General features: G+C 40.9%; 1 protein-coding gene across 5 annotated transcripts in view; it reads right to left on the minus strand.

Moving 5' to 3' along the window:
• The window catches only part of LOC135246921 (NACHT, LRR and PYD domains-containing protein 3-like), an 86,982-nt gene that overhangs the window by 24,531 nt on the left and 47,187 nt on the right, over positions 1 to 15,264 (minus strand). For all 5 annotated transcript variants that reach the window (XM_064320187.1, XM_064320190.1, XM_064320188.1 and 2 more), the window contains one exon: positions 6,502 to 6,675. In XM_064320187.1, coding sequence (XP_064176257.1) covers positions 6,502 to 6,675 — 174 coding nt within the window. The remainder of the gene's footprint in view (positions 1 to 6,501; positions 6,676 to 15,264) is intronic.

A 15,264-nucleotide genomic window follows, 5' to 3' on the forward strand; every position in this document is an offset into this window, starting at 1 on the left:
ATAAAGCAAATACATGCACTGCAGCTTTCAGATTCAAAATTAATGAGGAGGATCGAGTTTATTGGGAAAGATATCCAGGAACAGCGAATTGCAGATCTTGCAGCGACGCCATGTTACAGCATTGCACTTGATGAGAGCATGGATATAAGCGACATGGCGCAATTGTATGTGTGGGTTCGCTTTATTCAAAAGAACAAATTTTGGGAGGAGCTGTTATATCTGTTACCACTTCATGGACAGATCAGAGTGGAGGACGATTTTCAAGCACTGATGAACTTTTTTGCAGAGAAACAAATCGACTGGTCGAAACTTGTGTCGGTGTGCACCAACGGAGCTCCAAGCATGAGAGGGAAGAAGAGAAGGGACTTATTGGACTGATGGAAGACAGCATTCCCAAGTTTGTCTCCTTTCATTGTATAATTCATCAGGAGGCACTGGTGTCAAAACTTAAAAACCAAGAGCTAAAGAATGTGATGCAGCTCGTGCGAGTCATCAACTTCATCGAGGCCAGGGCATTTAATCACTGGGAATTCCGTGCACTTCTGGAGGAATACGAGGCAGAGTACGGGGATCTGGTGATGCACAACTAAGTGAGATGGCTATCGCGTGGCTGGGCGCTTGAACGATTCTGCGCTCAACTTCCTCACATCCATGATTTTCTTGCAAGCAAGGGGAGGGCTGAGCCAAAGCATGAGGACCCACACTGGATATTACAGCTGACACTCCTCACTGACATCACATCTCAGCTGAATTCCCTTAACCTCCAACTCCAAGGAAAAGGGAAGCACCCAGGTAACATGCTAAGAGCAGTCATTGCTTTCCAGCACAAGATCACCACTCTCTTCACACCCGACAGAGAATTTCTTCACTTTCCCAATGTAAGAGCCTGCACAACTGCTAACCCTGATCTACTGCAACATTTTGACTATGATGAATTTGTAGGCATATGGGAGGAAATAAGAAATGAATTTGAAAGGAGATTTCAAGATGTTGTGGGGTATAGGGAGCTTTTCAATTTCATTGAGAACCCTTTTAATGTGCCATTGTCAAGCCTTACACCTGCTCTGAAAAACCTTTGTCCAGACCTTGCTGTAATACAGAGTGAGATTCTTGAGCTGCAGGTCAACGATGTACTGAAAACTGAGCTCAGATCAGGCGTTGCTCATTTCTGGAGCATGGTCCCAGCCTCAGATTATTCACATTTAAAGCTTTGTGTGCAGAAGGTAATGAGCTTTTTTGTGAGCATGTACTCACGTGAGGCAACATTTTCTATAATGAGCATTGTCAAAAGAAAAGATAGAAGTAGGTTTACAGATGTGCATCTTGATTGTTTGACTAGGAATGCAACCACTAACTACAATTTTTACATGGAGGAAGTCAAGGGACAGCTAAAATACATGAGAGCCTCAACATATTGATACAAATATAACAGAGAAAAAGAAGTTTTTCATCTCTATTAGTAGGCCAATATATACATTTTTGTGAACTTTTTTTATTTTATGTTGATAATGCTTATGTATAATTGCATATGTACATACATACATAAGATGAGTTCCACTCCCATCCTTACACACTCACACACAAGTTAATATCTTTTAATAATGCAATGCAATTATGAATTGAGAATAAAAAGAGATGTAAGGATGGAAAGCATGGTACTGTATTTTTTAAAACATACACAAAGATGGTAAATATCTTCAGAGTGATGATTAAAAAAAAACACCTGAGTTATATCTGCAATCTCTGTGGCTCTTTGAGTAATGGTCTTACTCATAAGTGGCTCTCCTAAGAAAATTAGTGAGTACCACTGAACCACGGCATCAACTGGAATTACACTGCATCGCCATCTAGTGCCTGTATGAGAAGAGCACAACTGATTATTGCCACTAACTTTTACTGCTGGTAGACACTAGATTTTTAAAAACGTGGTGTCTTCTGAAAATTCCACACATTGCACCTATTTTCTGTGTGTCCTTGCCCTATAATCTATCTCACAAAAAACACGTTTTCAACATACAAAAATGCCAAGTTACTCAAAAGTATTGATATCAAAATGACGCCAAGTTACGGTACTACAAACAATATAGGCTATCTTGCCTCACCGAAATTACATAAGATGTATTTCAAAGTAGTGCTACCCAATATTTCCTCAATTCTTTCAAGTCACTTGGCCCTGTGTGTATAAGCATGCACTACATGGACAGGCCAAACATATGTGTGGATGGCTCTCTCACAGTCAAGATTGATTGAATAGGTGTGTGTATGTCCAATTTGTATTGGTATGTATGTATTTCGCTGCCCAGGCTTTCTGTTGCGTGAATGATAGTATGTTTCTTGGTACAAGTGTGTTCGTGAATGTGAATGTAAGATGCTGCCAGGGAAATGTCCCCATGCGGATAAAGAAGTTCTCTATGTATGTATGTACAATATGTGTTTTACATGCAGTATTTATTGTACGTAGCATATATACAATAACTTGTACATGTACTCAAATTCAGTTCAGAAGCAAGTATAAACATGTTTTCTGGAGAAATGCTTCCTGCAGTTATTCAGAAGCAGGTTTCTACATTAATTTCTATGTGTTCCATGAGGCAATTCTAAATATTTGACTGTTTGATCTGACACAAAGTTTGCATGACATTGTAAACTGGTAAGATTACAAAACACAGGGCCAAGTGACTTGAAAGAATTGAGGAAATATTGGGTAGCACTACTTTGAAATACATCTTATGTAATTTCGGTGAGGCAAGATAGCCTATATTGTTTGTAGTACCGTAACTTGGCATCATTTTGATATCAATACTTTTGAGGAACCTGACATTTTTGTACGTTGAAAACGTGTTTTTTATGAGATATCATTTCTTTTTGCAAAGCGTTTTATTATGAGAGTGAGAAATGCGAAGTGACCCTGTAAGAAACTGTTGTGGATTATGGCTATCCTTGTGTGAATTTGTACAGTCTGATCAGCGTATACGGTTTAGCAGTGTCGGTTTGCTATATATGTGAAACAGTGGCTGTGACAAATAGTGCGGTGGCGTAAGCGTTAACCCAACCTTCAGAAGCGCAGTGTAAATATGGCTAGTGTATGTACTCATGGATCTGAGGGCCATCCAACGAGCCTTGGTTGATAAAAGAATGAGCAAGCGCGTAGAATTAGAGCTCCCTAGGTCGCAACTTGTATACTCTTCTGTCCTGCTCCGTTGTCTGTTATTTCGTGGAGATGCACTTTTAGTGTTTGTAAGGTTTATAAGGCATGTTTATAGGCTTATCAGCAGGTAGGAATCCTCTTCGCTGTTTTGCTAAACTAGAACCGGAAAAGTTGATAGTGGAGAATAGGAGCAGACGCATATGTCCCAGCAGGCTTTGCATATGAGAAAATAACAACAGTGTGAGAGAAATAAGGACGAAATGATTAAACTGCGTAGTTGAAACAATATGTTTTTAGCAGAATGGGCATGTAGGTGAAGGTTGACATGATCACAGAATGTAGTGTGGAGTAAATAAAGTGACCACGCTATATATAATAGTCGGTGAAAAGCATTAATCGTTAAAGTGGAGGGTTAAGTAACGAGTGAAATCTATTGCACTGTTGTGCTTTTCTCATGTTCAGTACTAGTAGTTATACTTATTGGTGAGTCATGATTTTAAATGTAATGTTTTAATGGGGAGTTGCAGAACGAACATACGTGGTAATTGTTTGTATGTGGCTAGATAGAGAACAGGGCGAGGTAACACGAATGTAGAAACGTGGCGTTTGCTGATAAGAAGGTTTTGTATGGTAGCCAAGTGAAGAAATATAGTTAGTAGAAATGGCACAGCGGTGAACTGGTGTAACTTTTTAATAAAAGGAATACATTTGCCGTCATGAAATGCATATGGGTGGCCGTGAGTGAGTTTTGGTAAAGAAAATATAAAAGCGTAAGAAAACATTAGTGTAAAAGAGGAAATGATCTGCCTGAGGGCGAGGCGGGATTCGATCCTTCATCCGGAGGTTTACCAGTCTGTGACTTTGTTAGTGCAGCACCATGGCATAGCTATGCAATGCGTGAAATATCATTAGCAAACCTGTCCGTGGTTTAAAGGAACACAGGCCAGTAAGCACAGAAGAGCTCCCGTTGAATCCATATGACTTTGCAATATTGTAGCCGGTTAATAACTGAACGTGCAGACGGTACGTCATAATTCAGTGTATACGTTCGGTGAACGGCGGGTAGATATGGTGCAAAAGCAATAATTGAGAAGTAGTAGACAATTATTAGTGAGGGTAAAAGCAGGTTAAAGAAATGTGTCCCTAGCTGGGCTTGAACCTAAGACTTCGCGTTCCCAAGACTGTAACCTTACCCACGAGGTCTCAAGCAAATTAACTGTTTAAACTGGAGATGTTTCAGAGTAAGAAGGTAAGGGTATTTTGCCGGTGTATGCAAGTTTTTGATTGGGTGGTGAACAGGTGTAACTTTTTAATAAAACGAATACATTTGCCGTTATGAAATGCATATGGGTGGCCGTGAGTGATTTTTGGTAAAGCAAATATAAGCGTAAGAGAACATTAGTGTAAAAGAAGAGATTATCTGCCTGAGGACGAGGCGGGATTCAGTCGTTCAACCGGAAGTTTACCAGTCTGTCACTTTGTTAGGGCAGCACCATGACATAGCTATGCAATGCGTAAAATATCATTAGCAAACCTGTCCGTGGTTTTAAAGAAGAACACAGGAGAGTAAGCACAGAAGAGCTCCCGTTGAATCCATATGGCTTTGCAATATTGTAGCCGGTTAGCAATTGAACGTGCAGACGGTACGTCATAATGCATATGGCTTAGCAATATTGTAGCCGGTTATTAACTGAACGGTGAATGGCGGGTAGATATGGTGCAAAAGCAATAATTGATAAGTAGGCTAGTAGACAATTATTAGTGATGGTCGAAGCAGGTTAAAGAAACGTGTTCCTAGCTGGGCTTGAACCTACGACCTCGTGTTCCCAAGACTGTAACCTTGCCCACTAGGCCACAGGCGGACTAGCTGTTTAAACTGGAAATGTTTCAGAGTAAAAAGGTATGGGTATTTTGCGTGTGTATGCGTGTTTTTGATTGGGTCGTGTAGGTGAAAATTTGGCTGGTGTCAGTGAAATGTCCAATGGGGAGACATGTTGTTAGTGGGATTGGCGGCAGGAAAAATAAGAATGAGAAGAAGAAGAAGAAGAAGAAGAAGAAGAAAGAGAAGAAGAAGAAGGAGAAAAAGCAAAATCCCCTTAGTTTGGGGCTTTATTGTGTGGACATGTGAAGTTGTTTATGAATTCTGTCTGTTGAAATGGGGTCAGAATGTACAGAATTTAATGTTTTTAAGGGCTGAGTGTCTGTGGCTGTGCCTGGTTATTTCTGTGGGGAACCCTAAAAAGTGCCAAACTCTCGGTGCTGTATAGGTATGGGGCATGCCCCCGCCAAAGCGTAACTTGGCGGGATGGCATACCTGCCATCCCAATCCATTCATTTCATTCGCGCACACTTTTGCGAATATAACAGGCTAATTATTGCGTTGCATTTAATTATTATTGTAACAATGATGATAATAATGATAATAAAAGCCTGATATATTAAGTCATGTTTTTCTTTTAAAACCCTTTATCAACATGTTTGGTAGACCTTGTGGAGTAATATAAACTGCACAAAAAAATTTAATAAGTTGGGACATTTGAAAGAATTAGAATACTTATCTAAGAAATACTCCTGTAAATGATGTCATCCTTTAGATGATAGTGGCTAGAGCCAGAACATTGATCTCTGAATCAGGCTATTCCACACAACATGTCTGCTTACAAAGGTATAATATCCAGACTATGACTTGGGACTGGAACCACAGAAGAGTGACTAAACTAAACGATGTAACACTGCATCTAAACAGCAGCTCACATGTTGTTCAGATGGACACTCTCCCACCAATATGTACACACATACCCTGCCGGCAAGTTAATGCCCAGATTTACCAGCAGAATAAAATACCATTTTATTCACAATCCTTTCAGAAACACCACAATCCTTCAGCACACACAGGTGTGTGGTGAAGGAGTAAAACTCACCTTCACCAAAATTTCAGTGTGTGAAAGAGAGTGGGGTAAATGTATGGATTTCATTAGAGTTCATAGCAGGTAGTGAATAATGGAGATGGATGTAGACTGCAATGTGTGACAGACCTGAAACATTTTACTATACAGGCGGTCAAGCTTTTACCATGTCAGTCAGACACTCAGCATCCAGTCATCACCTGTGACCTGACACTACAGACTCCACTGAAACCTTACATTCTGCTCAGGAACCACAAACCTGGCAACCCTCAAAAGGTTTTATCCTGCTTTTATTTGCTTGTTGTGAAATAGGAGTAAGGTATATATGGGCAAAGAAAGAATGCTGGTGGACGGAGGAGTAAACTGAGAGAGAAAGAAGGTTTTAATATTTCACTGAATAGAACCATACTATTTAGTTAAGATCACACAATACACAGCACTACTCACCCCAGTCTCTGTAGTTTACAGTTTGGACTCATCAGTCCAGCACAGAGCAGTTCCACTCCTGAATCTCCCAGGTTATTGTAGCTGAGGTCCAGATCTCTCAGGGGTGAGTTTGATGACTGGAGAGCTGATGCCACAATATTACAGCACTTCTCTGTGAGGTCACAGTTGTTCAGTCTGCAAAGAAGAGTTAATATATTATAGTATTATTATATTATGTATACATGAAGCATATATCTAATATGGGAAATGTGCCAATGACAGTGTTCAGCGATGAAGAGTGAAATTGAGGATTTTAAAGTTGATGATGATCTGAGGAAGATGTCTGTGCTACACTCTCCAACTGCAGTATTTTGGACCTGAAAATTAAACATCCTGCTGGACTGAACTCTGACAGTTCTACAGATGTAATTCTGACCCAAATGTCCCCTTTTCTTATACTGTAAGTTCTCTGAATTGGGGCAAAGGGCTCATCTACCTTTTCTATAATCTGTTCTCTGGGCTTAATCCTCCCATCCCATATTAGACGTGCAGCTGCCATCTTTCAGAGTGGACAGTGAGTTCATTTTCAGTGCTGAAGGATGTTTGGCCACCACCAAAAGTAAAGATGTAAAAGCCAACACAGATTTTTCAGAGTGGACATTGACTTAGCTTCTTTACTTTCTGGTTTTCTGTGACAAACTTCCCACAGCACTGCAAACTAACACACAGCTAAAGGGAGATTCACTGTAACAGGAAGTAATGCACATGCTCATATATAAGTATTGTGGTGTGGTCCTCTGGAGCCCCGCACCTCCCTGTCATCAGCCACCACTCAGCTCCGGAGGGACAGGGCTGAGTTCCAGCACCTCCACTCTGCACTCAGACCTGGACAGCGCCGGAGGGACAGGGCTGAGTTTCAGCACCTCCACTCCACACTCAGACCTGGACCTGAGATACAGTCAGGCCACCGGCAGCATACCAGTGCTTTTTCCACACCACTTTCCCCTTTGCCTGAGTAGCTGCTGGCCCTATATAGGCCTCATGGTCTCACTCCAGGGGTGTGCTGGCTTTCCCCTCACTGAGTGACTAACAGAGTCTCTGATTCTCGTTTTTTTTTTTTTTTTTGTGGCAGACTCGGACGTGCCCCTCCTTGTGGCCTGAATTTTGGACCCACCTGCACTTCCCTAGCACTTTTGCTTCCCCCAACATTTGAGTAGCCTGATCTCTCTCTTTGAGTAGTCTTTCACCTCGTCTTTCGTGTTTCACTTTTCCCATCTTCATTCATTGTGATACCGCTGTCACAATAAAAGTCCTCAACAGGCATGTTGCCAGCACTGTCTGCCTCGTCTGTGCCTTGTTCCCATAGCATACAGTATGGATGTGATAAAAGTTTATTAAAGGATATGAAAGATATGGAATTGAAGGTATATGTAAGTGGGTGGAAAATCACAACCTGTACCTGTACAATATGCCATATAAATGATTTGCAAATGTAGCACACAATGCAAATCACGCAAACTATGCAGACTACACAGAAGTATAAAACAGTCCTTAGAAGGACCATCACTGTAAACCCTTGCAGGAGGACATGCAACACATACAGGAATGATAGATTCAATCATTAGGGCACACCAGTAGTACAATGCCCCTTATTTACTGTCAGTAAAATTACCATGCAGCACCCCTGTGGGGTGGGGGGGGGTGGGGGGTCTCCTGGGGATGGCGGTAGATACTAGAGTCTTGTTCAGGTTAGACTTAATTTTGTCAAATGTAAACTAGTGTGGATTGTGGGAGATGTTCTCTGGATAGCATTTAAGGGAAGCTCAAACAATTTTCATTATTTTCAAGTCTTTCTTAAAAAGCATTTTGGTATGCATCACAATTTCTTTGTGTTCCGTTTCTTTATCTTACAATCTCTTCAGATGCATGTCCTTTCCTCTCTTACAGCATAGTGTCCAGTCCATCTTGCCATGTCTGGTAAATAAAATGATTGCCTCTTAACACTGTTAAAGCTTTCTATTCATGGTTATTGCCAACTCTCATATAATAAAGTGCTCTTTCTCTTACAGCGCATCCAAAGTATGTGGCTTACTTATACACAGACTGAAGTATGCATCTCTGCTTGAACAAATCACTGCATTGGTGCCATAAATAAACTTCTCTTTCGTCATCTTGTGTTTGAAAGCCAACTCTAGGGAACGACATCCGGTCCAGACCTCCATAGAAGCAACCAGTTGCACCAAGTGTGGCTCTGACAGACAGTAGCGTGTCCAATGCGAAAGGAGGCTACCGCCCTCCTGGAAGAGCACATAGAACACTGCAGCGCTACTATAGCCAAGGGCTACAGACTCCAGTTCAGAGTGAAACCCCCCATTTCAACAGTCATTTACTCTCAAACACAAGAGAGTGCTCCCATGTTTAAGAGGAATAAATTCCTTCCTTCTTACAAAAAGGGGGAAATACGTGTGGTTCACAGAGATCGAACCCAACATAGTTTTTATTTTCATTATTTCCAGCTCCCAAAGAAGGATGGTTCTCAACTTCCTTTCTTGGATCTCAGTGTTAAACAAACATTTGAGGCAATATAATTTCAAAATGTTAACATACAGCACTCTTTCACGTTCAATATGTCAGAACGACTGGAAAATTTTGTGCAATTATTTTAATCAATCGTCAGCACCCAATAATTGATTAATAATGATTAACTGATTAGAATAAAATCTACTCCATGGCCTATAAAAAGAATGACTTAAAAAATGCGTAACTTAATACTTAAGCATTTTTGTTAAGGAATATGACAATGTCTATGTGCATTGGGGTCAGTCTGGTGTGCAGTCTGCTGAAGGTGAGACCAGCAGCTGAGAAGATGTGTTCAGATGGCACTGATGTTCCAGGAATGGACCAATAACATTTCACTAATGCTGCCAGTCGAGGGAACCGTGACTCTCTAATTAAAATTTTTTTAAACGTCTCTCTAATTTAAAATATAATCACCAACATTAGGTTATTTATTGAAATTGTTTATTGAAATTGAAATTTTTAATCTATAGAAATTCATCAATCAACCTTTTTATTAAGAATGAACACAATTAACTTAACATCACTATTTCACATCAGTAAATCTGAAAGATGCCTTCTTCCACGTAAGGATTTATCACCCTCACACAAAGTTCCTCCGCTTCACCCATTGTGGTGTTTGCTACAAATACACAGTTCTACTCTTCGGTCTTTCCCTGAGTCCACGAGTGTTCTGTCTTTGTGTAGAGGTGGGTCTGGCTCCACTCAGACTAATGAGGCTCAGAATAATGACTTATATAGACGATTAGCTGATTATTGCCAATTCAAAACCCAGAGTTGTGCAGGACACTCAGTGAGTTCTGACACATCTGTTGTCTCTTGGTTTCAGTGCAATCTCTCCTCATCCTGGAGTGTAACGTTCTTGGGAGTGGATTTATACTCTGTATCCATGTGAACTTTTCTATCAGCAGACTGCATTTTATCTCTCAGAGTATGTCTCTCTCACTTCAAGCCCATCTCCAGAGTACAGAATCAAACTTGCCTAACACTATAGGGGCTGATGGTTGCCACTGGGGCTGTTAAGAATGAGGGGCTTTTTGAAGTGGATTTCATCCCTCCACCTCAGCCCTGTGCGCGATCTCCATCGCTGTCTCACAGTGAAACACAAGCACTCAGCAACTTTGCGTCACTGGGAAAACACAGACTTCTACACTCAGGGAACCCCTCTCAGGATCGTTTTCATACGGAAAAAAGGACAGACACATCCCTCTCTGGGGTGGGGGGTCTCAGGGGGGTTACATGGTGAATCAGTTTTCTTTTAGCTATTAACTATATGGACAGGTCTCAGATATTTTCTTCCCTGTCTAAGGGGACATCATGTGTTTGTACGCTGCGATAATGACTGCGGTAGCATGTGTAAATCACCAAGGTGGCATGCGCTCCCTCCAGCTCCATGGTCTAGCCCACAGACTGTTGTTCTGGAGCAGCCGTCACTTTCTGTGGTTACGCGTGACCCATGTTGCTTTAGGCTTGTTCCTGTGGGGGTCTAGGCCAGGGTTGTCTGTGAAGCGTACTGTGACAATTGCTGTGAAATACGCTATACAAATAAAATTTGATTGATTGAATTATGTTCCAGGAATTCTGAACACAAGCGCTGATCTGCTGTCAAGGAGAAATCCACTATATGGGGAATGGTGTCTCCATCTCCATTGTGGAAATGTTACTGCAGTGATTATCCCTCTCCTTTATGTACAGCCAGGCACGCTCCCGCTACGCATGGACCTCCTGTCTCAGGGGGAAATACACCACCCCTGCCCCGAGCAAGTAGCTCTATGGGCTTGGCCCGTGAAAGGGGGGCGACATAGCTCAGGAGGTAAGACCGATTGTCTGGCAGTCAGAGGGTTGCTGGTTCAAACCTCGCCCTGGGCGTGTTGAAGTGTCCTTGAGCAAGGCACCTAACCCCCAACTGCTCTGGTGAATGAGAGGCATCAATTGTAAAGCGCTATATAAATGCAGTCCATTTACCATTTACCAAAGGCATAACCTCAACACATTAGGGCTTCCCCCTCGCATGGCTGCAACCATCCAGAGCACGGGAGCGCCCTCTACCAGGTCACTTTATGACAATAAGTGTCAGGTGTTTTAAAGATGGTGAGCCTCTCATCAGTCAGTGCCTTACCAGTGCTCTGTTACTGACGTGCTGTGCTTTTCACAGAACCTTATGGATAAAGAGAAATCATTTTCTACCATTAAGGTCTACCTGGCAGCTGCAGCTATCACTGCTTGTCATGCTGGTTTCAGAGACCATGCAGTGGGGCAGCATCCCCTCATTCACAGTCAAAGGCGAGTTTGATGACTGGAGAGCTGAGGCCACAATATCACAGGACTTCTTTGTGAGTTTGCAGTTGTTCAGTCTACAAAGAAGAGTTAATATATTCAAGTAAAAAAGAATTATTGGCACTCTTCATTAAAATGAGCATAAATGATTGTATAAAATAAATATTTTAACATAATGATTTTAATTTTCTGCTCAAACATTTGTAGAAACTGCTTACTTTCACTTCAATTAAACATAATTCTTAAAAAAAACTTACGAAAACAGTATTTTTCTCAAAAACATTATCAAAATTATTAGCACCCCTAATGAATATTTAAAATAAAACCAAACAAAGTGGCATCTAAAGAAATTTTGCTAAAACAAATTGATCTCAGTCCCCCGGAACAGTATTGCTGCCTTTCACCATTTCCTGTTTCACTGGGGTACAAATATGAGGTTGCACAAATGTAAAATCCCATTGTCATCCATCACTATGGGCTAAGGGATCAGCTGAGCCCCTGTGCTGAGGCTGTCTCAGGACCCCCTGGTGCTGCACACTGCTAAGGGGAACATCTGCACGCTGTGTTTATACATTAAAACACAGGAATAAGCAGTGAGCAGGCTGTACGGAACCAGCGGCAGTTTATATTGAGATTAAAGCTCAGACAGCATTGTATTTAAAACTCCAGGAGGCACTGTCGAGCAAGCAATAATTAAGTAAATATATGTTTATTTTCTGAATCCAGTGCTTCGGTCAATGCCCTTGTTAAAATGTTCAGCACTCTGAATACTGAACACAAGTGGTATTGCGTGCTAAAACCCCTCACTAAACGTACATATAAAATAATTTTACGTGATTTAATTTAACAAGTATTATTGAAAATGACAATTATGAATTTAATCATTGATAGGTCAGTCGACAGTAACCTGGTGGAATCAACTGACAAACCAAATCAAACTCTGTATCAGGTCTACTTCTAAGTTACAAAACAAAACAGAAGACATCAAACAAGATGCAAAATTTAGATTACCAGAAAAGAAAGACTGAAGAGCCAGACCTTGTCAAAGTATTCCCCTCTTCCAGTGCCACGGGAACAAAGGAAATGAACTAAAACGCACAACCAAGAAACAGCCACCAAAATAAAGACCAACTGCAACACAACACAACTTTTTCCTGAGGCCATCATAAACACTTAACGCAGCATGGCTTGAGCATGTTTGCCCTGTTTGGGCTATGCCACGTTCAGATGTAGAAAGGGAGGCAGACTTATTTATGACAAGGACTGGCCTATCCAAACGCTGACAGTGTACTTATTAATTAAAGTGACCTTATGTTGTTGAAAGCATGGCTAAGAACCATACTATTACCAAAATATTCAGGAATTTAGTCCCTCTCTAACAAGACAAAACATTAATATATTAGGAGGTAATTCAGTTAAGTTGCTGAATACCAATAAAAAGCATAGATGTTTATTTGTGCTTCTAACATAAAGGTTTTCAGTCAACGATTTCAATAAAATGTCACAGATTGCATTTAAACTTAAGATCAAACAGAACAGGATCTTTGTTCATTCTGTAGCCACACTGGGCTTCTGGCCTCGTAAATAGCTTTGTCTTCTGGTTTGTCTCTCCTGAGACAAACTCTGCAGGAGGTGGGACCCATAGATCGCCTGCCTAGATAAGGGTATCAGAGTGGCGTAAAGGACGTTTCCTTTAATGTTCATGGAGGGGAAGGTAAGCAGCATTCTTCAAGCCAATATTGTATCCAGTTCACTGTTTCTCTCTCTGAGGCCATAATCTAAACACTTGATATCTGACATACTGTAGATAAGTTCATTGCTCATTTCGCCCCGTCCCACAGGTGGACCATTTCTGAGCAGCCAGCAGCTCAGTGGTTGCAGTCTCGTCAGAGGCAGTTCATGAAAATGATAGGTATTGTGTAGTAATACTCATTTGAGCACCCTGGGGCAACACAAAAGGACTCTCTATGCATTTTTTGTTTTGTTTCTTTCCTCCTGATTCATCGCTGAGCTCACTGAAAGTCAGCCATCTACCAATAGGAACTGAGCAGCTGAGACTAATGCCAATGATGTCACAAACTAGCTTGTTCCAAGATGGCTGCAGCCTCATGTAAAAAAGGGGATTTTAGCTTTTTTCCTGGCAAATACGGATCAATTTCAGATTTGAATGCAGGGCCATATCTTATTTAAGGTAACAAGCGTGAATCCGCAGTAACTGCGACAGCACGCGCGCATGCATCCATGCACAATTAGGGGCACAATTAGAGCGGGGGGCCTGGGGAACCTTCCACACAAAAAAAAAGAAAATAATGACGCAATTTTCTGCAATTTGACATATACATTCAAAGACTTAGGGGGGATTTTAAAACATCACTAAATCAGTTCTTGTAGCTCAGTAATCTCCTACTTTATATTACGATAAATACTGTATATTTATTTGAAAATTTTCATGTCAATTATTTGTGCTGTTACAGTTATTGAAAATGACACTCACTTATTCACTCACTTCTACACTAGCTTCTACACTGCTGCCACTTTTCTTGAAAAAGAGCTAAATCTTGTCTGCGTCACCCAAAAATGTTAAGGGGCATAAATTCACATAAAAAGACTATATCCACAATGCAAATTAATTTAGAGAACATAGATAATAAAGCCACAGATGAAAGGAACCTGCCAACATGGCAATAGCTGTATTTTCAAACACAATGCATAGGAAGCAGCATGAGTACAGATGAGTCTGTGCTGACATCACATAGCAGTATCTGCTCCATTGCCAATAAAAGCTCAGACTGAGCAGCAGTAACCTATTTTCCAAACTGCTCAGCCTCCTTGAAAGATCCATCATCACCACTAGCCTAAGTACATATAACCTGTAACCACACCTACACACAATTAAATCTGCATACATTTCTATGAAGGAAAAATAGCTTATCACTATAAATCTCACCTAAGATAAACTACCTCTGGCACTATCAACCTCCTGACTGAGGACAGGGCTGGGGCTTTCTGTTGTTCTTTTAAAGAAGGACAAGATTTTCCTCTGAATCTTGACCCGGAGATATCAAATGGAATTCAGTGTTTTGCTAACAATAACCTGTGATAGTGGTGATAAAAAGATCAGCTCACTGCCATAAGATTCACACAGCTCTCCTTTACCAATATTAAATAGCATGCTATGCTATCACAAATCACGACTAGCTAGCGAGCCAGAAGGCTAAACAACCGGATTGAGGGATGGCTACTAACTTTAGCTGGTACTAGCCAACTATCTTGCAAAACAAACTATGCCTATATTTCTCAAATGCAATTAAGTGTGTATAACTAATTGCATTTCATTTTCACACGTTTGAAAAAGGGATTGATAACTAAGATAGCTCTACTAACCACTTCAGCAACACACCGTTAAGCTGTAGCCTACATCTCCTCCAGCATTGATGTGCGACAGAGTGCTGTGTGCGTGCGTACCTGCTGTTGCGAACCGATTTCATCCAGCAACTTTTGGAAGAAACCAATACCATAGGGAAAGGGGGTGTGTGACTTTCTGAGGTATGATAATTAGAAGAATACGTTTGACTTGTAATATAAAATTATCATAACTACATATTATAAAAAATAATAGTCATAAAATAAAATAAAAATATAAAAAATCCAGATATTAAAAATCTGGTGGGGCATGTGCCCCGCCAGGTTGAACGGGCATGATGCGTCTGCGTGTATGCATCCACGCCAGAGACTGTAAAAAATACCGTCAGATGGTACATGCACAAGTTAGACAGCAGTTCATGATAAACTTTTCCTTGAAATTTTATGGTGTTACGTAAAAGTTTCCACAAAGTTTTGCCATGTTACGTGATAGGCCTTTTTGTGATAGGCCACTCCTGCTGCCATACCTCCTTTTGTCAATTGGCATGAACAGTTAATGAGCTGTTC

The sequence above is a fragment of the Anguilla rostrata genome, unplaced genomic scaffold (assembly GCF_018555375.3).
Source record: "Anguilla rostrata isolate EN2019 unplaced genomic scaffold, ASM1855537v3 scaf0972, whole genome shotgun sequence".
Classification (NCBI taxonomy): Eukaryota; Metazoa; Chordata; class Actinopteri; order Anguilliformes; family Anguillidae; genus Anguilla; species Anguilla rostrata.